The sequence below is a fragment of the Hemicordylus capensis genome, chromosome 4 (genome assembly GCF_027244095.1).
Source record: "Hemicordylus capensis ecotype Gifberg chromosome 4, rHemCap1.1.pri, whole genome shotgun sequence".
Classification (NCBI taxonomy): domain Eukaryota; kingdom Metazoa; phylum Chordata; class Lepidosauria; order Squamata; family Cordylidae; genus Hemicordylus; species Hemicordylus capensis.
In genome coordinates, this window is record NC_069660.1 from 11,447,332 (window position 1) to 11,471,674 (window position 24,343).

The 24,343-nt window shown below is 47.2% G+C and overlaps 1 protein-coding gene across 1 annotated transcript in view; it reads right to left on the reverse strand.

Moving 5' to 3' along the window:
• LOC128324420 (DEP domain-containing mTOR-interacting protein-like) overlaps nucleotides 1-21,341 on the reverse strand; it is a 48,291-nt gene extending 26,950 nt beyond the window's left edge. The window contains exons 1-2 of the mRNA XM_053248960.1: nucleotides 21,134-21,341; nucleotides 4,412-4,590 (exon numbers count right to left, since the gene is read on the reverse strand). Of these exons, the coding sequence (XP_053104935.1) occupies nucleotides 4,412-4,590; nucleotides 21,134-21,219 (265 nt within the window). The 5' untranslated portion in view covers nucleotides 21,220-21,341. The remainder of the gene's footprint in view (nucleotides 1-4,411; nucleotides 4,591-21,133) is intronic.
• Between the last annotated feature and the right edge of the window lie 3,002 nt (nucleotides 21,342-24,343).

Below are 24,343 nucleotides of genomic sequence, written 5' to 3' on the forward strand. Positions count from 1 at the left end.
ATCCTGAAGCAATCAGACACCCCTATGCTTTTTTATGAATATTTGAAATATTTTTAATTATTTTTCTCATAAAGTATAATGGGACACGAACCAGCCCATATCCCCTATTGTGGAGCACCTAGGGGCACAAAAGCAGGGTGGGTGGTAGACAGACAGGGTTGCCTACCACCCAAAAAATCCCAAGGCAATTGGACATTCCTCTGATTATTGGTGAATTGTTAAAGTATTTTTGAATTCCTCATAGAGAATAATGAGGATTGCAGCAAATGTATAGCTTCACGTCGTGGGGAAAGGGGTGTCGTAGAGTGGAGTGTGGTGGGTGGTAGTTCCTAGGGTGGGCAAGGAAGCTATCAGAATTATTTGAAAGGAATTGGGCAAAGGGGTGATTTTTAAGTGATTTTTGAAGTTTACGCGTCTTTAAGGTTTTTCTCCATAAAGAAGCATGGAGGTGTCAGCAAATGTATAGCTTCACGTCAGGGGGAAAGGGGTGTCGTAGAGTGGAGTGTGGTGGGTGGTAGTTCCTAGGGTGGGCAAGGAAGCTATCAGAATTTTTTCAAAGGATTTGGGCAGAGGGCTGATTTTTGGTTAATTGAAATTTTCAATGAGACACCATGAATCCACTCTAATATGCTATCATAGAATCCACACTCAGAATACCTCAGAAACAACAGAACCCTGTATGCCATGGGTTAGAAACCCATGGGGGTGGTTGGCACCCTATGTGCACTACACCACCACTCGCTCTGGGCCACCCCAGCACCCCCCAAGTGCACTTATGGGGCTGCTGAAAGCTCCATTATACCTTATGAGGAAAAACCTTAAAGACACGTAAACTTCAACAATTAACCAAAAATCAGACCTCTGCCCAAATCCTTTGAAAAAATTCAGGTAGCTTCCTTGCCCATCCTAGGAACTACCACCCACCACACTCCACTCTACGACACCCCTTTCCCCCTGATGTGAAGCTATACATTTGCTGACACCTCCATGCTTCTTTATGGAGAAAAACCTTAAAGACGCGCAAACTTCAAAAATCACTTAAAAATCAGACCTCTGCCCAAATCCTTTGAAAAAATTCAGGTAGCTTCCTTGCCCACCCTAGGAACTACCACCCACCACACTCCACTCTACGACACCCCTTTCGCCACGACGTGAAGCTATACATTTGCTGCAATCCTCATTATTCTCTATGAGGAATTCAAAAATACTTTAACAATTCACCAATAATCAGTGGAGTGTCCAATTGCCTTGGGATTTTTTGGGTGGTAGGCACCTCGTCTGTTTACCACCCAGCCTGCTTTTGTGCCCCTAGGTGCTCCACAATAGGGGATATGGGCTGGTTCGTGTCCCATTATACTCGATGAGAAAAATAATTAAAAATATTTCAAATATTCATAAAAAATCATAGGGGTGTCTGATTGCTTCAAGGTTTGCAAGGTTGTTGGCACCCATGGGTGCTCCACAATAAGGAATAATGGCCTGGTTCGAGTCCCATTATATCCTATGAGAAAAAAATAAAAATAATTTTCAAAAATTCATAAAAAATCGTATGAGTGTCCAATTGCTTTGGGGTTTGGCTGACAGGTACCCCTGGGTGCCAGCTACCATCCTACCAATTTTCAGGTGTCCAAACCAATCCGAACCAGTCCAAACTGGTCCAGACCGGTTCGGATCCCAACCGAACCAGGGGGTGGTTCAGACAAAACCAAAACCGAACCACCCCCTCCTGGTTCGGACCCAGTTTGGATCTCAACCGAACCAGGTGAACCGGTTTTGTGCACATCCCTAGACGTAACTGCTAACTGAGCAATGAGGCACCTTTTTAGAGTGGTGGTTCTCTTTATTGAGAGGGGGATTCCCAGCACAGTATCTCTAGTGAATGTTGCTGGTGTCTAGCTTATGTTTCTTTTAGATTGTGAGCCCTTTGGGGACAGGGTTCCATCTTATTTATTTATAACTATCTAAACCACTTTGGGAACTTACCATTTGGGAACTTACCATTTACTATTTCCTCCTCTCGCACAGTATGAGATGATGCCTTTCAGCATTTTCCTATATCGCTGCTGCCCGATATAGGTGTTTCCCATAGTCTGGGAAACAGACCAGCAGGAATTCGAACCACCAGCCTCTGGCTTGCTAGTCAAGTTACTTCCCTGCTATGCCATTAGGTGGCATGCTACTACTACGACTGATACCACTAATAAATAAAGACATCTACATTGGTTTCACCCATCTCAACTACACAATGACTCTGTGTGCAAGGTGAACATAAGAACATAAGAAAACAAAAACAGCCCTGCTGGATCAGGCCCAAGGCTCATCGAATCCAGCATCCTGTTTCACACACTTGCCCATCAGATGCTGCTGGAAGCCTACAGGAAGAAGTTGAGGGCATGCCCTCTCTCCTGCTCTTACTCCCCTGCAACTGGTACTCAGAGGCATCCTGCCTTTGAGGCTGGAGGGTGAAACCCAAGGACATCCCTGAACTTCAGGCTTGGGCAGAAATTTGAACCCAGATCTCTCCAATGCCCAATTTAGAGCCGGGTTGTTCATGGCAAGGCCTGGGAGTCAGTGATGGCTCCCATCAACCCTAATTGCATCTCACTGACTAATCATTTATTAGGCCTACGTGAAACTTCAGCTAAATCTAAATAGTGGTGTGCACAGAACCGGTGCTGCCCGGTTCGAAGGTGGAGGGCGGATATCTTTAAGGATGGGGGAGGGTGCTCTTACCCCTCCCACCGTGTTTCCCCTGCTGGCGGTGTCTTTGAAAATGGTCTGGCAGGGCGGCAGCATACCTCCTTGCCATCCCGGTACCTCCTTGGACCGGAAGTGACCGGTGCGTGTCCGCACGTCTTTCCTGTCAAGCCTCTGAACCATCTTGGAAGGTGCACACAGAACACTGGGAGGCATAGTCTTTTCTCAGCACTCTCCTCATAGAGCTATATGGGGAAACTCTGGGAAAGACTACACCTCCCAGCACCTTGTGTGTGCCTTCTAAGATGGTGCTGGGGCTTAACAGGGCTCCATTTCTCTACAACACAGCTGCACAGCCTTGGCCCACCAGCTGTTGTTGGACTACAACTCCCATCATGCCCAACTGCAGCGGCAAATAGTTAGGGATGATGAGAACTGTATCCAGAAGCAGCTGAAGGGCTGTTGTTGGGCAGCCCTCCTCTAAAAGAAGGCCCACCCGCACTGGGCAAAGTACAGCACTGCACGGAGGTCAGCGTGGTGTGAAATGGCTTTCACACTGAAGGGCTGGTCTGGGGTTTTTGCCAAAGTGGATACCACTTGAAAAACAGTGACGATCACGTCTCTAGGCTTTCTTAAAAAAAAAAAAAAAAATCAGCCTTTGCTCCAGTGCTTTTTAGCAGCAGCTTGATCTTGGTGACAATGTTAATCTCCATGCCAGGAGAAGCTCCACCTGCAGCTTCCGGACGATGAAGCTGCTCTTAAAGGCACAGGAGCAGGTGAGACCATTTTTTTGGTCAGTTGGCAACCCTAACACTTTTCACTATGTTATCCTGAGAACTGGGAAGAAAGGAAAATACTGGGAAGCCAAGTCGCAGTATGACATCAGCATTTATAAGCTGGCATGCATGCTTCTAAGAATGAAATAAGTCCTTCCTCGTGTGCTGTGGTCCTTATGTGGTCACCACAACTCCTATATAATCTATGAAAGAAATAAGCACAGACAGCCAATGACACACTTCATATAATACAAAAGTTCTCAGCCTTGGGTCCCGAGGTGTGGCTGGATTACAACTCCCATCATCCCCAGCCACAATGGCCTTTGGCCATTGATGCAGTGTTCTTCATTGTGCAGTGTGTGGGCCAATGGAGGCCCACAAAGGCTCTCAGAAAGCCCTCAGAGTACTAACTTGTTTCCTCCATTTCCTCTCTCGGTAACGGCAGCCTGTATTCTCCCCAGCTGCCCACATCTGTACTCGGCTTCCCCCAGCTTCTTGATCATAGGAACTCCTGGCTGCCACGTCAGCAACAGGGATCATGAAGTGGGGTTTCCATTTCTGAAAAGGTGGGGGAAGCCGAGCAGAGCTACAGGTGGCCAGAGGGAATGTAAGATGCCATCTCTGCTACCGGCAGGAATCACTGTGTTGTGTTTTTTTTGGCAAAGTGAAGCTTTGAAAAAAAGTGAAGCTCACTAGTTTAAACAGTTAGCCAGGCCTATGAGCTTTGAGACCTCTAGGGCCTGGGAACCTGGTGCCATTGCCTGGGGGAAATTGCCTGAACCAGCAACCTGGCAGACCCACCTGCAATATTTTTTTTAAAACTTTATTTTATTTTACTTTATTTTATTTTATTTATGTAAAATATTGTAAAATGGTTAAAATTGTAACATGGTAAAAAACAATCCTCCAGAAGTATCAGAACTGAGGAGCTCACGCACCGTGATGGATGATATGATGGTCCATTAGCTTCTGCATCAGCCGGATGCCCGTTTCTCGATCTGGCGCTTCTTTGTGGTCGATCAACCAATCAGTGAGCTCCTTGGCCACAAAACAGTTGGGGTAGGTGCGAAGGTGGTAACGACGGTCCTTAATGAGTTTGCTGTCATGGAGCCGAAGCCTAGAATGGGACGAAAGACAGGTAAGAGCTGGTGTTGGCGGCCATGGCACGGGGTGGAGCCATCACTCAGAGGCTTTGCAAGCAGATGGTTCAATCCCTGGAAGGACCCCTACCTGAAACCCTAGAGAGCTAGTATGGAAACCACTGAGCTGGATGAACCAATGGCCTGGTCCACAGAATGCAGCTTCCTCTATTCAGCAGGGCTCTTGTATATACTCAGAGATAGAGAGCTGCTCTGCATTCATAGGATTCCAAGTCCCTGGCATCCCCAGGCAGGGCTGGGAAAGAATATGAATACTACTACGACAAATATTTATATACTTCTTTTCAACCAAAGTTCCCAAAGAGATTTAAAGGTTAGGTAAAGTGTGCCGTTAAGTCAATTTCAACTCTTGGCGCCTACTGTTCCCTCTAAAAAGGATTCCCAGCTGTTGTTCACTACAACTCCCAGCATCCCCAACTGCAGTGGCCTTTGACTCAAGATTCTGGGAGTTGTAGTCAACATCATCTGGGAACCCCTGTTAGAGGGAACACTGCTGGCACCCACAGAGCCTTGTGGTTTTCTTTGGTAGGATACAGGAGGGGTTTACCATTGCCTCTTCCCACGCAGTATGAGATGACGCCTTTCAGCATCTTCCTATATCACTGCTGCCTGATATAGCACCAGTGGGGATTTGAACCGGCAACCTACTGCTTGTTAGTCAAGCATTTCCCCGCTGCGCCACTTACAGATGTAAATTCATAAATAAAGTGGCTCCCTGTCTGCAAAGGGCTCACAATCTAAAAAAGAAACATAAGATAGACCCCAGCAACAGCCACTGCAGACATGCTGTGCTGGGGGTGGATAGGGCCAGTTGCTCTCCCTCTGCTCAATAGAGAGAATCACCACATTTAAAAGGTCCCTCTTTGCTCAGTCAGCAGAAGGTCCCGTCTGAACCTAGCAAGACCCTGCCTGAAACCATGGAGAGTCGCTGCCAGTCAGGGTTGACAATACTGACTAGACCAATCAATCAACCAGTGGAGGTCCCAAAGCTTTGCACTTGAGATTGGAGTGGCAAGGTCTTTGGTCAGCCATATGCGCTACACCCATTGGACATGTGCCTAGTTGGCCTTGGTTATTATTTTTTTTCCTGGGACTCAATTACTTCAATAATCACTAGTGCAGAGTGATGCTTCCTATCAAGATCAGTTGTTCCAAACAGAGCAAAAAAACCCCCCAAAAACCCCACGATGAGCTGTTTCTAAATGCTCCTTTCCCCCAACCCCACCACTTTTCTTAGATATTCATCACTACTCAATGTTCCCTCTTCTTCTCGCTCTCTGCTCAAGCCCTATCCAGCGCTAGCCCTGACATTTATTTCCTGACGTATTTTGAAAATGCATGGAGCACTTTATCAACAGAAATTCTTAAACCAGTAGAGAAAGTCATAAAACAACAAAACACCGTAACATCGTCATCATAAAGCCACTTATTTTAAAAACCCAGGAAATAACAGTAAATCAGCAGAGCGGAGGATCAAATTAACCCCGAAAGAACAGAACAAAAAGCTCTTCACTTGCCTTCCAAAGAGTAACAAGAAGGAAACTTAAGGACATAAGAACAGCCCTGCTGGATCAGGCCCAAGGAGGCCCATCTAGTCCAGCATCCTGTTTCACACAGTGGCCCAACAGATGCCTCTGAGAAGCCCACAAGCAAGAGGTGAGGGCATGCCCTTTCTCTTGCTGTTGCTCCCCTGCAACTGATATTGAGAGGCGTCATACCTCTGAGGCTGGAGGTGGTCTATCGCCCTCAGACTAGTAACCCTGGATAGCCCTCTGCTCCATGAATTTGTCTAAGCCCCTTTTAAATAGCCATCCAAGCCAGTGACCATCACCATACAAATATCTTTTGGAACAACATTCCAGAGCTCTGGGGGCCAAAACACAAAAGCTCCTGCTTCTCACAGAGTCCAGTCTGGCCTGCATATAAGACGGAACTCAATGCAAGATCTAATAAAGTTGATTAAGGTGCTTGCCTCCAGTTGAAGCTTTTGAATGTCCACAGCTCAGACCCACACTCCTTCCCACATTTTGATAAATCAATCTTTTCATGCATGTTTCCAGATTTTGAAGCCATTCATCACCAATGTATTGACCAACTTCCAACAGAATGAAGGACCGGGGCCCTTAAAAATGGATCCAGGCCACGTGCCTAGGTATCCCAGTGCTTTCGACACCCCTGCATTAAAGGGCACCAAACTGTTCATAATATTCATATAGTATGTGGCACCACTTGGATTTTCCACTGAAGGCACTAAAATATCCTGGGACAGCCCAAGGTCTATCCTCATTCTTATTTCAGGGCCTACCTAACCTAGAAGATGTGTGGACAATTCCCCTTGAGTCAGGCATCATGGGACTAGTAATGTGAGTGAGGGTATTTGGCCTGTCAGGGTTCCAGCCAAGACCAAGGGCTCATAAGAGGATCCAGAGAGGATCCGAAAGTCTTGCGCTAGTGTCATTCTGGATGTGTCCGATTGTGTGTCTACATAGGAGCATCAATCAATGAGGTTGTACACACGATCAGTACAGGAGAGGAGAGCTGGTCTTGTGGCAGCAAGCATGACTTGTCCCCTTAGCTAAGCAGAGTCTGCCCTGGTTGCCTATGAATGGGAGACTTGATGTGTGAGCACTGCAAGATATTCCCCTCAGGGGATGGAGTCGCTCTGGGAAGAGCAGATTCCAAGTTCCCTCCCTGGCTTCTCCAAGATAGGGCTGAGAGAGATTCCTGCCTGTAACCTTGGAGAAGCTGCTGCCAGTCTGTGAAGACTATACTGAGCTAGATAGATCAATGGTCTGACTCAGTATATGGCAGCTTCCTATGTTTGTAGGCGAAGGGAGGGCAAGTGGGTGGGAAGGCTGGGATGAACTTACCTTCACCCCAGACGATCAACCTTCAGCGTGCCGAAGTGCACCCAGATGATCCATGCTGCTCTCGGAAATGAGTCCTGGCCTCCATGAATCCCATAATGCACTGTGTGAAAAGCACATCGCACTGGGGGATCCCCCTGTGAGTTGAGCACTCTAGGTGCCCTACCCTGGGTATGTTCCAGCTGCATGGAGCCCGAGCATAGGCATGACCCTGGACTTGGGTTAGAAGGCAAGCTCGTGCCAGGTAAAAAGCCCAGGCTTCCAGGGGAGGCAGCACTGGGACTGGCCTTGATCCCAGCACTCCACATGAGAAGCCCAACCCAGTCTGGGCTGCCCTGGCCCGGCCTGGCCTGCTTATGTTCACAGCCTCTTTGTCTTTGAATTTGGTAAGTGGTCAGAACATGGACACTTAGGAAGCTGCCTTATACCGAGTCAGACCATTCGCCCATCTAGCTCAGTAGTCGCCCATCTAGCTCAGGACCGGCAGCAGCTTCTCCAGAGTTTCAAGGAAGAGTGTCTCCCAGCCAGCCCTCTCTGGAGATGCTGCCAGGGATTGAATCTGGGACCTCCTGCCTGCAAAACAGACCTTCCACCACTGAGCTATGGCCCTATCTCCAATGGGAAATATCTTACAGCCGAGCATGCTCACATGTAAACACCCATCCAAATGCAAACCGGGGTGGATCCTGCTTAGCAAAGGGGGCCGTTCATGCTTGCTCTCACAAGACCAGCTCCCTTCCCCAGGGAAGGAGACTGGGCAAGACTAATAGCTGCATCTGGGGGAATCGGGCAAATATCTGGAGCAGAAGCAAAATGATCCCTGAAGGAGGAAGCTCTCCAAAAATGCGAAGGTTTTCTTCACCTCGCTTCCCAGGCTCAGTGAAGGCTCTCGGCCTTGCTGGAAAGACAGAACAGGATCAAACAAGACCAAGGCCCCCTGCATGTACAAGTACATGGACATCTGTGGGGGCCTCGGCAAGTGGAATCTATTCAGGGCTTCTCAAATTGGGTCCCCAGACGTTGGATTACAGCTCCCATCATCCCCTGCTACAATAGCCATTGTGATGGGGTGGTGGGAGTTGTAGTCCAACATCATCAGGGGGCCCAAGTTGGAGAACCCTTGCATCAATGTCCTTTGAGCCGTTCCTCTCAACACCTGGCACTAGGCCTGTGACAACACGGGATTCGTGTTAGATTGTCAAGGTCACTAGGAGGACAGAACTGTCCTCTGTGCTCTTGTTCAAAGGCAAACTCTCGGCACATTAAACAAAAATAAATCTCCACTTATCAGATGCCAACAAAATAGCCTACGGTGCCCTTTCAAACATTGTTTTTTCTTTAAACAAAGAAAGACTGTGCACACAGCAACCTACCTCACTACAATCAGACTCAAGTTCGAGGACAAGATATTACGGACAATAGTTCAATTCTTGTTCATTTCCCAGCCCTCATGTCCAAAGTTTACTGCATGTTCACATTGCCAGCTAGGTGCCTGCACATTCATAAACCACCATGCTTGATGAAATCAATTCAAGCACCTTGCAAGCTGGAAAGTGGCAGGGGTGGAGAGAAGCGGGGAAGCTCATCAGCGGCCTCTGCTTGGGCTTCTGCACCAGCTTTGCAGCCTTCTCACAAGCTTGGGACCCTCATTTCTTGGAAGAGCTTTGGGGGCAGTCTTGCCACCCTCCTGACACCCCAATAATTTGCAACCATGCCTCATGGAAGGGCTATCATAAGGACATAAGAACAGCCCTGCTGGATTGGGCCCAAGGCCCATCTAGTCCAGCATCCTGTTTTGCACAGTGGCCCACCAGATGCTGTTGGAAGCCACAGGCAGAAGTTGAGGGCATGCCCTCTCTCCTGCTGTTACTCCCCTGCAACTGGTGCTCAGCGACATCCTGCCTTTGAGGCTGGAAGTGGCCTGTTGCCCTCCGACTAGTGGCCGATGATAGACCTCTCCTCCATGAAGTTATCCAAACCCCTCTTAAAGCCATCCAGGTTGTTGGCTGTCACCACTTCTTGTGGCAGAGAATTCCACAAGTGGATTATGCATTGTGTGAAAAAGTACTTCGTTTTGTTGGTCCTAGATTTCCCGGCAATCAATTTCATGGGATAACCCCTGGTTCTAGTGTTATGGGAGAGGGAGAAGAAATTCTCTCTCTCCACTTTCTCCACACCAGGCATGATTACAGAAACCTCTATCATGTCTTCCCGCAGTTGTCTCTTTTCTAAACTAAATAGCCCCAGGTGTTGTAGCCTTGCCTCATAAGAAAGGTGCTCTAGGCCCCTAATCATCCTGGGTGCCCTCTTCTGCACCTTTTCCAGTTCTACAATGTCCTTTTTAATGTCCAGTTCAATGATATCCCTTATCTATGCCCCAGCACAGCATTAGTGAAGATGACAGACGTAAGAAGAACTCTCCCTGCATATAATAAATTAGTTGTTAGATGTCTAGGCTGCTCTTCTCTCAGGCTGGCTAACACTGCATGGCCCCATTCAGATGTAAGGTGGAACTGCGGTTCTGCACCACCACCCCCCACTCTCCCAACCCCATTCGGATGTTCAGGAGAGCTTCCTCTCTACAATCAGCGAGACCGCAGAGAGGCAAGGGAGCTGGCTATGTGGGCTTCCTTCTTGACAAACGGACAGACTGCACAGTCAATCGGGCCAGAGGGAGGGAGGAGCTTCCTCACTCTGAAACTGTGGGGCCAGTCTTCGGATGTGATGCTGGCACCACAAAACTGGAGTTAAGGGCGGCGAAACTCCACTCTGACCCAAGGTCAGACCCAAGGTTCAGAGTGGACCAGCAATCTTCACTATTGTGAAGATTGTTTATTATGATTGTTTATGATTGTTTATTGTGATAGGGGATGCTGGGAGTTGTATTCCAATAATAGCTGGCGGGGGCAAGTTCACCCAACCCAACAGCTCTCATATTCAATGTGCCATTCAGATCAGGGGTGCACAACTTTGGCCCTCCAGCTTTTATAGGACTACAACTCCCAGCATCCCCGGCCCACAAATTGAAGATTTTTGCCCAAGTGGCCCCCACTTGAAAAATAGTGAAGATTGCTGGTACAGACATACAGTAGTAGGCCCTATTACTACAACAACAACTACAGATATTTATATACCACTCTTCAACCAAAGTTCTCAAAACGGTTTACAAAGAAAAATACATAAATATGATACTAGACGATGCTATAGCAGTTTCCTATGCTCATAATCCAGATTTTAAGAGACGTTTGTTTACATCTCACATTTATAGCTCACCCTTCTTCCAAGCAACTCAGGAAAGCAATCTGGCTTCTCATTTTATTCTCACAACAATCTCTGAAGTAGGTTCAGCTCAAAGAGAATTTCTAGTCCAAGATTATTCTGTGACCTTCACAGCTGAGCAGGGATTTGGACTCGGGTCTTCCTGGTCCAAGACCAACATTATAACCATTGCACCACACTGCCTCTTAATATGTATAAAGACATGTATGTTGCCAGCAATCCCCTGTGGTAATCAGTTCCATAGGCTGATTCTATTTGCTTGGGTTTATCATAAGCATGCTACTTCAACTTCAGTGCATGAAACTAAATTCTTGTGATTCTGAAAGACCGATTTCCCTCCACTTTCCACACTGCTGATGGATCTTATAAATCTCTATTATGCACTTGAGCTGACTTTTTCGAAACATGCTTGTTGAAGCATCTTTCTCGTTCAAGGCAGGCAGCCTCAGATGTGCTGCAGTACAGTAAGAGGCACTGAAAAGCCATGAGAAAATTCACCCTTTAATGCCCCTGATTGGGTGGTGGGTGTTAAGCCCTTACATTGCATTAAGGCAGGAGTTCTCCGCCTGGAGTCCCCAGATGTTGCTCAACTACAATTTCCATCATCCTTAGCCACCATGGCCAGAGGTTGCTGTGGATGATGGGAGTTGTAGTCCAACATCTAGCAAAGCAAGTTTGGGAATTCCTGGCTTAATGAAAATTAGAGTCTAGGCCCTTAAGAAAATAAAGCAGGAGGACTGGGAATATTCTCTTACACATCCAAGAAAGCTCCTGCTGGACAAGATCCCTGGTTTGATAACAGAACTGGTTTGTCCTTGAGAGCTAGGTGAAACTGGAGGCGGCTGGGAGCTTGCATGCAGTCCCAATTAGTCTGAAACTGGATGTCTGCAGCCAAAACCAATGGAAGGGCAGGGCAGGGAAACTATGTATATAGAAAGCAGAGAAGCAAAGTGCCTTATTTACTGAGGAAACACTCCTCAAGACAGAAAGGCCAATCAGCAGCCTATTTATCCTCAGAGCTTGCCCACACATTGCAAAAAACCTCAGCGGTGATCCTGCTGAAAAGGTGTCTCATGGCTGCCATCTGCATCGTGCTTCTTTGTGAGACACTCTCTCTGGTGCACGGAAAAACACATCAACGAGGTGTAGATCACCACATGTGAGCACCACATGTGGTTCAAAGAAAGACGAATGAAGGGAGACATGATAGAGGTCTATAAAATCATGTGGAGAAAGTTGATAAAGAGAAATATTTCTCTCCCTCGCATAACACTAGACCTAGGGATCATATAAACATAGGAACATAGGAAGCTGCCATATACTGAGTCAGACCATTGGTCTATCTAGCTCAGTATTGTCTTCACAGACTGGCAGCGGCTTCTCCAAGGTTGCAGGCAAGAATCTCTCTCAGCCCTATCTTGGAGAAGCCAGGGAGGGAACTTGGAACCTTCTGCTCTTCTCAGAGCGGCTCCATCACCTGAGGGGAATATCTTACCGTGCTCACACTTCTAGTCTCCCATTTATAGGCAACCAGGGTGGACCCTGCTTAGCTAAGGGGACAAGTCATGCTTGCTACCACAAGACCAGCTCTCATCTCCCATGAAACCAATTGCCCAGAAATTTAAGATCGGCAAAAAGACGCACTTTTTCACACAACGCATCATCAGCCTGTGGAATTCTCTGCCACAAGTACAGCTTTAAGAGGGGTTTAGACAGATTCATGGAAGACAGGTCTATCAATGGCTACTAGTCGGAGGGCTATAGGCCACCTGCAGCCTCAGCGGCACGATGCCTCTCAATCCCAATTGCAGCTGGGGACCAACAGCAGGAGAGAGGGCATGCACCTACCTCTTGCCTGTAGGCTCCCCAGAGGCATCTAGTGGGCCACAATGTGAAACAGGATGCTGGACTAGATGGGCTTCCTTGGGCCTGATCCAACAGGGCTGTTCTTATGTTTATCTCCTGCTAACTTGGCAAAGAGGCACCTTGTAAACGTAGTAATTCTCTTTATTTAGCAGGGGGAGAGTAACTGGCCCTATCTACCCCCAGCACTGTACCTCCAGTGACTGTTGCTGGTGTCTGTCTTGTGTTTCTTTTTAGATTGTGAGCCCTTTGGGGACAGGGAGCCATCATATTTGTTTATTATTTTTCTGTGTAAACCGCCCTGAGCCATTTTTGAAAGGGCGGTATAGAAATCAATCAATCAATCAAATAAATAAATAATATGAGCTGGTCTTGTGGTAGCAAGCATGAATTGTCTCCTTTAATAAGCAGGGTCCACTCTGGTTTGCAATTGAATGGGAGATTGCATGTATGAGCAGTGTAAGATCTTCTCCTTAGGGGATGGAGCTGCTCTGGAAAGAGCATCTGCATGAGGTTCCAAGTTCCCTCCCTGGCATCTTCCAAGACAGGGCTGGGAGAGACTCCTGCCTGCAACCATGGAGAAGCTGCTGCCAGTCTGGGTAGACAATACTGACCTAGGTGGACCAATGGTCTGACTCGGTATATAGCCACTTCCTACATTCCTACGTAGGAAGCTAACCAGGGGCCGTAGTATATACCAGCATTCAATTTGCTGAAATGCTACAGCTTTATCTGAAACAGAGCTCAACATGCATTTGCACACATTGTGAGCCTTTTAAAAATCTACATCTGTATGCCCCCTTATTTGCCCCCATATGTAAAAAGGCAGTGGGATAGCAAACCTATTTATGGCCAATTACATTTGCCAAAAGTGGCAAGTTCAGATGTCTGTACACATGTACATGTTTTTGTGCACATGACTGTACCTGCATTCATTTTTTTAAAAAATGAACCTGAATACAGACCCTCTCTGAAATGCAGGTACAGACAGGAAGTAGACTGCTGTACCTGCATTCTGCATAATGTGAATTATAGTGCATGTGTACAGATCTGTATGTATCTACACTGTACACAGATTATCCACTGTATGTATATGCTGTATTTTATTTTATTTATTTATTTAACTTGGTTTTATACCATCCCAAACCTGCATCTCTGGGTAGAGATCTGCATCTCTACAATAAAAACAATACAAATTAAACAAAACAAAAAACAATTAAAACTTTAAAATCATTTAAAACCCATATTCAAAACTAATAAAATGTGTGTTGTTCATGTGAATAGGCCTGACACATTGGCAAGTGGACGTTTCTCACCTTTGCGTGTCTACAAAGGATGCCAGCATGGTTAATGAGCAGAGTAAAGGAAGCCATTAAAATGCAAGAAAGGATTCTGTGTAGAGAGTAGAAGACTTGCTTCAACAGGGAAACTAAAAGGAATGCAAAGTGTAGCAAACAACCATAAGTTTACAAGAGAGAAAAAAGAAAAAAGGATTTTGGGGAGCATAATGTTAGGACATTTGCATTAATTTGGTAAGGGATAATAATAATAAGTATTATTATTTCTTGTTTACACAGTCAGACAGATGTTATTGACTGGTTTGTTTTATCCAGACATCAAGTCCTTCCCAAGGAACTGGGATGGCTGAATTTTATTGTCAATGTTGTTGTTGTTGTTGTTAATTCAATTTCTATACCACCCTTCCAAAAATGGCTCAAAGCGGTTTACACAGAAATAAATAAATAAGATAAGATGAATCCCTGTCCCCAAAGGGCTCACAATCTAAAAAGAAACATAAGACAGACACCAGCAACAGTCACCATAGGTACTGTGCTGGGGGTGGATAGGGCCAGTTGCTCTCCCTCTGCTAAATAAAGAGAATCACCACGTTAAAAGGTGCCTCTTTGCCAAGTTAGCAGGGGTAAGTTAGCAAGGCCAAGTTAGCAGGGGTTTCATTTGGGCCCAAAATGGGCCCAAATGAAACAAAACAACAAAATACCCCAATGAACCAAATGGCCCATTCCCCACTGGTTCATTTAGGAGCCTATTTGGTTTTGTTAGGAGGGGTGTATGAGCTGTAGCAGGGCATCAGCAGCATGTCATGTTTATTAAGTACTGTATTGACATCTGGGACTTTCAGAATGGTACTGACAGGAAGTGAAAGACTGTCTATTGCTGTCACTATTGCTCCTCACTATTACCTGGTAACCTCCCCGTTGGGTCCTGGCTCACTGGGTGGCTGTGGTGAGCAGCAGCTGACCTTCTGGGGCTTTGGGGTTGGCTGGGCCTTTTTCTGCATGTGGGCCCTGAGCTTGTGCCTCAACTGGCTGTCTCCTGACATGGAACCTCCATGTCCAGATGCAGTCTACCTCTGAATTCCAGTTGCTGGGTGGCAAGCAGGAGGGGAGAGGTATTGTATTTCTGACTTGCATCTCTGTAGCATTGGCCTCTGTTAGGAATGGGATGCTGGGCTCGATGGACCCTCCATCTGATCTCACGAGGCGATTCTAATGTTCTTAAACTGTCCTTGCTAAGCATCTTTTGCTTCAGGGGAGGGAACATTCATGTCAAAGTGCAGCACCGGCTCATTCAAATTCTTTTCCGAATTAAGCTTCCGTTTTCTACTACTGTGCATCCATTTCCTTCCCTCGGTGCTGTAATGGGTCCTTCCATTCTCGGCCGGCTTTTTCAAAGGACATTCGCTGGTGAGCTCAGGCTGTCTCATTTTATATTCTGTACGGCACTTCGCTTTTTAGGTGCTCGGTAAACAGTCAATATTAGCACTCACCGATCTTCTGTAAACAGTAAATATTAGTCTTTGCAATCTTCTCCAAAAGACGGGATTATTTCAATGTTTGCTCCCTAATAAAGCCAAGGGGGAACTGCCTTCTCCAGTCTGTTTGCTGCCAGCAGCTCATTCAAGCCAAACCTCATAAAAATGGCTTTAACCGGCTCCCTTTCACCCCGCCCAGCCGCACACTCCGTCCCTCCCTGCGTATGCCACAAAATTATAGGCCAGCCTAACCTGCTTCATACCTGAGCTGTTGGTGGTCATCAGGGCACGCTCCACCTGGAGTGCTCCTGGGAACACTGGCAGACAGCCAGACGAATGACTCCTGAGTAGTCCTGTCGAAATCCAGTAGTCAGGTACAGTCACTGTGGAGTAGCACGACTGAGTCACTTCGTCTGGATGTTCACCACTGTCCTGCTCAGGGCAATTTCCGGCTGCGGAAGACTCCTCCTGAAACACACCTAGGTAAAGTTGTGCTGTCGAGTTGGTGTCGACTCATGTTGACCACACAGTTCAGAAAATCCACTGGTGTTCCAGTTATTTCAAGCCTCTGGAATGCTTGGCATGTATTTTGTTTGGGGATGGGCCTGTGGCTGGGTGGTAGAGTATCTGCTTTGTGTGCAGAAGGTCTCAGGTTTAATACCTGGCATTGACCTGGGAAAGGCCCAGCTGAAACCCTGAAGTGCTGCTGCCGGTCAGTGCAGATAATGCTGAGCTAGATGGACCAAACGTCTGACTCAGCAGATGGCAGCTTCCTATCTGATCTGATCTGGGGAAAGGGGTTTCAAAATTCACTTTGCATGCAGAACATCCCAGGTCCAACCCCTGGCATCTCCAGGGTGCTTTCCAGATTAGACTCTGCAACGGGGTCACGTCGGATCTCGGAAGTGTGCTTCCACACTTCCTGTGCTGTGACACTGCAATCCCTATGCAGACAGCAAGGTGCCATTCGTATTTCCAATGCCTTGTCTCAAATTCAATTGCTTCGATATAGAGCTAGGACATCGTGTATCCAGTGTAAAGAAGCTGCTGGGTTTTTCGGGTTGTTAGTTTCTGCGAGACTGCTCCCCCTGCTGTTTACGTTTTGAATGTGACTTGCCCGATCGGAGGCATTTTGCTGCTGTTGAGCAGCTAGTCTGGAAAGCGCCCAGGTCGTCTGGGAAAGATCCCTGCCTGAAACCGCCGGAGAGCCAGTTAACAGAGACAATACTGATCTAGATGGACTACTGGTCTGACTCAGTAGAAGACAGCTTCCTACACAAAAGACATGGTTTTTGGGTAGTAATGGAAGCAGAAGTCACCCCTCTCCTCCTCCAGCCCAACCAGCCTCCTCCACACAAAGGCCTCCTGCTCCTACCACCAGCTCTGCTCTTTCTCCCCTGCTGCCCCTTATGCCTGGAATCACTTCCCAGGACACCTGAATGATGCCGCCTCCCTGACTTCCTTCAAAGCCCTCCTCAAAAATAGTAACACTTCCAGATTTTTCCGGGGGCAGTTTGGACAGCAAACAGTGATTGCGTTATGCACTTCTGCAATGCAAGAAAAGCATGGTGATATTTGAAACAAAAATTCTCCCTCCACTCTGATTTTAATCCAAGTTGGGAAGAACTTAAGGCCTGATTTGCTAGATCAGGGCTCCCTCCCCGTCGCTCCCTGCTTCCACGTCCCTTTCCCCCCACTCCCCTTTTTCATCCCTCTCGCCAGAGCAGCAGAAGCTCCCCCCTCCCATCTCTACAATGCCTAGCTTGGCGTCATAGGCGTGCTGGACACAAGGAGGGCTAGAAATGGTAGCCTTTCCAGTGCTTCTGCCACGGGTCAGCTGCTAGGGCTGTGCTTCGGAGTGTCTGCTCCGAAGTCACATAATATGTATCCCCCCTTCCAGGGAAGTAGCAAGGCTGGAGTGGGCCCAGAGACAAGATTTTGAAATGCCCCCCCCCCCCACTGAAGTTCAGCTCATGAAGTAAAGGAATCTTAAATGAGGCTGAATAATGGTAACAAAAAGCATAGTAAAATTTATTTATATATATATATATAAAACCTATGTGCCACAATAGAACATCATCCTACATTTTTTTTTTTTAAGGTTTTGTAAATGGTGGACGATGCAAGTTATTGAATGGTACTAGACAAAGACATGCTCTTCTGGTAGCTCCAGGTCTTAACACTCACATCGATTTCAGAGGATGAATACAACTGAAGGAAGCCCGGCTGGGTGCGCAGCTGGGGGAGTCAGTCATGTGACTTGCCTCTGAGGGGGGCCAAGGAAGTGGGCCCCCAGACAACTGTCTCCCCTTGCCCTATTGTAGTTACGCCCCTGCCCCCTTCAGAGCTGTATGAAGGCAGCTGCTGCAGGGCATCCATCTCTGTGCAGTATTGTGCGTTTCTGGTGCTGGAAGGGGTCCTTGTTGGGAAGCAGAGCCTGGTACTGCCCCAGTGACTGCTGGGACTGTCATAGGGAGGGGTTTCAGTGATCCCAATGATAACAGAGCAAGAAGAACCAAACACATTAAGAGTATCTTGAGACAGACATTTACGGTCCAAATACTGTAATGGTTTATTAAGGAAGTTACATGCTTGAATAGAAAAGCCTGTGCCCCTGAGCTTTATGCCTTCATAGTGCAAGAGCAAAACAAGGAATGAGAAAAGTGAATGCAACAAGCAGGTATGAAGAGGAAGGGGAGACCTGGGAGTATTTGTCTACCAATCAGAAGCCAGAGCAGAGAAAGAGAGAAACAACATGAGTGGAGAAACAGAGAGGAAGACCCTTGCTTCCTTTCTCTATCCCCAGTGCTCCAGGGGGTCAATAGGACAGAAAGTGCAAAGAGTTGATGCTTTTGGAGAGGTATCTCCAACAGTGGTGGCATGTGAAATGCCTCTCCCAGCATTTCCACACAGGTCTCCCGCTGCACCACATCCCAGCCATCACTGGGGCAGTCCAGGGATCAACTTCTTGTAAAGAAGCTCCTCCCTGCACCAGAGGCATGCAGTACTGTGCGGATGTGGGTGCATCAAGATCCTCTGCGTAGCTTTAAAGGATTGGTGCTCATGCTTGGACACTTCAAAGTGCAGCCCTATCAGACATCCAAGGTATCCATGAGTTGGATGTCTTTCCAAGACAAAGTGAAGACCTTTTCATTCCCACGAGCTTTTCCGCACGTCCGGCTCTTGCTGGCTGGTTTTAATCTGGCTTGTATTTTCGTCACTGCTGCTTTCCATTGTTTGGATTGCATTTTACTATTTTAAGCATGGTTGCACATTTATGTAAACTGCTTCAAGAAGCTTTGGCCGGAAGAGCGGTCAATAAAACCATCTAAAATAAATAAATGCATTTCCAAGCAAAAGAGGGAAACTATGGGAAATATGTTCGCCATGCAGCCCTTGTGTTTCTGACAAGTTCTATGGAATTCTCTGCCATGGGATGTGGTGGCGGCCACTAGCTTGGATGGCTTTAAAAGAGGCTTAGACAGATTCATGGAGGACAGGTCTATCAGTGGCTACTGGCCCTGATGGCTATAGGCTACCTCCAGGCTCAGAAACAAGATGCCTATGAATACCAGCTGCAGGGGAGCAACAGCAAGAGAGAGGGCATGCCTTCATCTCCTGCTTGTAGGCTTCTCAGGGGCATCTGATGGGCCACTGTGGGGGATAGGACGCTGGACTAGATAGGCCTTGGGATAATCGAGCAAGTCTCTTCTGAAGTTCTAAGTCTGACATACTGTGCAAAGTTCTGTGCATATTACAATGTGTGCATTTGTGCGAGAGCGCTCTTTGCACAAACACAAAAGTTGTGCAGATGGAGTTGTGCGATAGATATCCATTGGAAATCACATATGAAGAAAAATGAGAAGCACCAAATATAGTAGCAAATGAAGAGACAAAAGTCCCACAGTGCTGTAAACCAGGGATTCTCAACGTTGGGTCTCCAGGTGTTATTGGACTTCAACTCCCATAATCCCCAACCAAAGGCCACTGGGGCTGGGGATTATGGGAGAAGAAGTCCAATAACACCTGGGGACCCAGCATTGAGAATCCCTGCTGTAAACTATTTATTTGTTGTTTTTCAGTGTTGTTTTTGGTCAAATCACCTTAAGTGGCACAGCGGGGAAATGCTTGACTAACAAGCAGAAGGTTGCCAATTTGAATCCCCACTGCTACTATATTGGGCAGCAGTCATATAGGAAGATGCTGAAAAGCATCATCTCATTCTTTGTGGGAGGAGGAAGCAATGGTAAACCCTTCCTGTATTCTACCAAAGACAACCACGGGGCTTTGTGAATGCCAGGAGTTGAAATCAACTTGACGGCACACTTTACTGTGTTTGTAAAACTGAGCTTCTATTTTAATTTTCTAGATTGTTTCCTGTTTTTGAAGAAAGTTTTTTTAAAAACATGAGTACATTGAACAAGATGTAAGTGTACAAGGATTACAGTTTTCACAACAGGTGGTTTTAATATTATTGTGTTTTAAGAGTTGTATGATGGTATATTTTAACATTTTTCATGTTATGTGTCCTAGTTGCCCTTGAAGAAGGCTTCAGCCGAAACGGGGTAAAGGGCTCAAATAAATAGTTTACAGCACTGTGGGATTTTTGTCTCTTCATTTGCAACAACATTGGAAATCCCAGCCATCCCTCATGCCATTCCATTTATGCAATTTTTGTATTTGTGCAAGGAACACAAAGAACTGCATGCACGTCACACTGTAATGCTCTTGGCACTTTGCACATCATGCTCACCCCATGTCCTTAAATCAGTTCCCTCCTATTTTGGAGGTTGGCTAGAGCTAAAAGTTATGGAAACAGCATAGGCAAAATAGTGGGCCAAGCCATCATGGTGCCATTCACAGCCTGATTCTGCTCATGGACCACCAGTTGCTGACCCTTGGCCCAGGTCAACAATGCCTCAGTGCAGAAACACTCCTAAAAACAACAAACCCTGAAACAAAGCAAAAATAGCAATGGTGGTAATGCTACTGGCAAGACCCTCTTGGGTTTGTGGCATGCATGACCCAACTGAGGGTCCTGACTCCCACCCACCAGGCAAAAGCTATTATGTACCACATCTGACCACCCACCCACCCCGTCAAGCCAAGCATCGCAAAAGATGTGCAAGAGCAAAGCAACTTTGTCAAGTGTTATTTATACCATCACAAGGACAGAAATGTCACGACTTTAAGCTTGGGATTCTCTGGAGTCTTGATTCAATATCCATTGTTATCAAGGGACTTCTAGCCAGGCACTCCCCAAAAGGAACACAGAGCCCCACACAGAAAGAGGCTCATGCTTTTCTGTGGAAAAGATGGTGAGGGGTCTGGAAACCAAGTCCTATGAGGAATGGTAGAAGGAGCTGGGTACGTTAGCCGGGAGAAGACAACACTAAGGGGAGACAGGGGAGCTGTCCTCAAATATCTGGAGGACTGCAACACAGGAGGAGGAGGGACTTGTTCTCTGTTGCTCCTGAGAAGGGCAGGATTAGGATCCATGGGTTGATATTACCAAAAAAAAAAGATTCAGAATAGACATTAGGAAGAATTTCCTAATAGTAAGAGCTGTTTGACAGTGGAACTGTCTGCCTCATGCAATGGACAGCCATCTGTCCAGGATGCTGGAGCCGTTTTCTGCCCTGAAGAGGAGGGTGGACTCAAAGACCTCGAGGGCCCCTTCTGGCTCTAAGATTCTACAATCCGATGTCTGAAACCTACCTCAGCTGCTCTCCGGCAATCATGACCTCAGCCCTGTGGTGCCTCTCGGTTGCTTTTTGCTTCAGGAGGGTGTTGAGGCTCTCCATCCTTCCCGGCCCATCAGCAGAAGCAGCCTTCTGACGGGGCTGCTGATAGTTCGGCTTCACGGGCTTCTGGGCAGCTCCGGCTGGCTCCCCGCGCACATCTTTGCCTCTCTGTTTATAGTGCCGTTTCCTGCCAGATTCATCTTGTTAGCACTTCATTAGGCGCGCCAGTGCAGGCTGCTTGCAGTTTCCCTGGCGGGGGAGAGAGGCAGGCAGAGGCCAGCCCAAGAGAAAGAGGCTGAACAGGACCTGCCCCCAACTTCCCTCCAGCTGTGCTCCACCTTTCCTGGGAACAGGTGGGAAGGTCATGCATTTCCAGCTAGAGGAGGAGGAAAGCAACCTCTGGCAATGAAACCTGGGCTGGTTGAATTTGGGGTGAGGAGAAGGGCTGTCTGAGGAAGGGGGAGTAAGTAGAAGCATCTACCCATCACGAGACAAGAGGGCAGAGTCTTGTCCAGGACTGGGGTTCTCGAACCACTTGAATCCTCACCCCAACAGTAATTTCACTGTTCCGATTCATCCATTTCTATCCCAGCCATCGACATTTAGACTGTAAACCCCTTGGGGGAAGGGGCCTATCTTTGGGAGCCTTATTGCATTTGGGAAAATGAATACAAATCATGAGACGAGTAAATACACTTGAACATATTTCTTTAATTTATACATTTATTTATTTATACATTTATTTATCTATTTATTGAATTTATATACTGCCTAGTATAAAAATCTCTAGGCGGTGTACAGAATTAAAACATAAGATTTAATACCCATCAGATAAAAATTAGATAAAACGTGTTTTATCTAACAGGTTTGACCAGTAAATTCAGTTGTTTTCAATGGCCTCACAGAGGGGAATGCCTAACAAGCAGAAGGTTGCCGGTTCGAATCCCCACTGGTATGTTTCCCAGACTATGGAGAAACACCTATATTGTGCAGCAGCGGTATAGGAAGATGCTGAAAGGCAACAGCTCAAGCTGTGCGGGAGGAGGCAATGGGAAACCCCTCCTTACCTTTACAACCACGTGGCTCTGTGGGTGCCAGGAGTTGAAATCGACTTGACGACACACTTTAAGGGAATGCAGCTGCTTTATTTATTCATCTTGTATCTTTCTGTGTTAGTATTTTACATTGTAAAGTGACTCAAGCACCGTGGATGAAAGGTAATGTAAAGGCAACAACTAAATATACAATTCTGGTGTGATTACATTTCTAAACCACGCTGGTTCTACACATTGAGGCCAAAATAGATGGCCTTACAGCCCTCTTTCTCTTTAAAACAAAAAAACCACACACACACACACACACACACACACACACACACACACTTACTTTCAGGGGAGTGAGCAATTTGGATTGGGGCCACACCACAGCATAGGTGGAGGGGGTGTCTAAACCCCTTTCCCCAGTACTGTGGCCCAGTTGAGATATCCGCTAAAAAGGAATTAGTTACTGACAGGTGGCACAGTGGAGAAATGACTTGACTAGCAAGCCAGAGGTTGCTGGTTCGAATCCCCACTGGTACTATATCGAGCAGCAGTGATATAGGGAGATGCTGAAAGGCATCATCTCATACTGAGTGGGAGGAGGCAATGGGAAACCCCTCCTGTATTCTACCTAAGAAAACCACAGGGCTCTGTGGGTGCCAGGAGTCACAACTGACTTGACGGCACACTTTACTTTTACTTTAAAAGCTGGGTTAAAACGCTGGGCTTGGGCTAAGTGGCGCTGCCCCACCAGGATCAGGCCTGATCCTGGCGGCTCTCACACACAGCCTAACCCAGCCTCGGCTTCCTTAGCCTGGGTCAGGGTGCACGTGAGAACAGCCTCTGACCTTTGGGATGCCGGACATGCAGGCCCTTTCTCACACCACAGTGCAGTACTTCAGGGGTGCAAATACCAGTTCTGTGGTGCCAACGTTATGTCAAACCGCTGGCACCACAGTCACCTCTTTAAGCAACCAAAGCTGAGGGAGGAAGCTCCTCCCTCACTCTGGCTGCGATTGGCTGCCGGGGCTGTCGATTAAAGAAGGAAGCTCTGGCAGCCAGTTCCCCTCCTCCTTTCTGCAGTCAGCAAGACGCAGCTCCCCATTTCATCCTAATGTGGATGGGAGACCGGGTGGCGGGGAGGGGGGCCCCCACAATTCTAGATTCGGTCCGAATGTAGCCATAGAGAAGCATGACAGGGGTTCTCAAACATGTAGCCCAGCCAGTAACAGGGATGTCCAGATGTTGTTGACTACAACTCCCATAAGCCAAGCAAAAGACATTGTAGCTGGGGATTCTGGGTGTTGTAGTGAACAACATCTGGGAATCGCTGTTAGAGGGAACACTGGACCCAGCCACTCTGGCCAAAGATGGGAGTTGTAGTCCAACAACATCCGGGGGACTCAAGTCTGAGGATCCGTCCTGTATGGCTGTAGGGCACAACTTGCATTTCAGTGATCCAGAGGCACACAAGAGCTACATGAACTCCTAGATGAATAGCATACCACTAAACTTGGAAGCCACCTAATGGCAAAGGGGGAAGTAATCTCCACTGGTATGTTTCCCAGACTATGGAAGAGGAGAGCTGGTCTTGTGGTAGCAAGCATGACTTGTCGCCTTAGCTAAGCAGGGTCCACCCTGGTTGCTTATGAATGATGTGTGGACAGTGTAAGAGATTCCCCTCAGGGGATGGAGCCACTCTGGGAAGAGCAGAAGGTTCCAAGTTCCCTCCCTGGCAGCATCACCAAGATAGGGCTGAGAGAGATTCCTGCCTGCAACCTTGGGGAAGGTGCTGACAGTCTGTGTAGACTAGGGATTCTCAGCGTTGGGTCCCCAGGTGCGATTGGACTTCAACAACCATAATCCCTAACCAAAGACCACTGGGGCTGGGGATTATGGGAGTTGAAGTCCAATAACATCTGGGCATCCAATGTTGAGACTCCCTGGTGTAGACAATACTGAGCTAGATAGATCTAATGTCTGAGTCAGTATATGGCAGCTTCCTATGTTCCCTTTACTGGGTAGCAGCAATACAGGAAGATGCTGGAAAGCATCATCTCAAACTGCACGGGAGGAGGCAATGGTAAACCCCTCTTGTATTCTACCAAAGAAATCCACAAGGCTCTTTGCCATGGGTTGTAGCT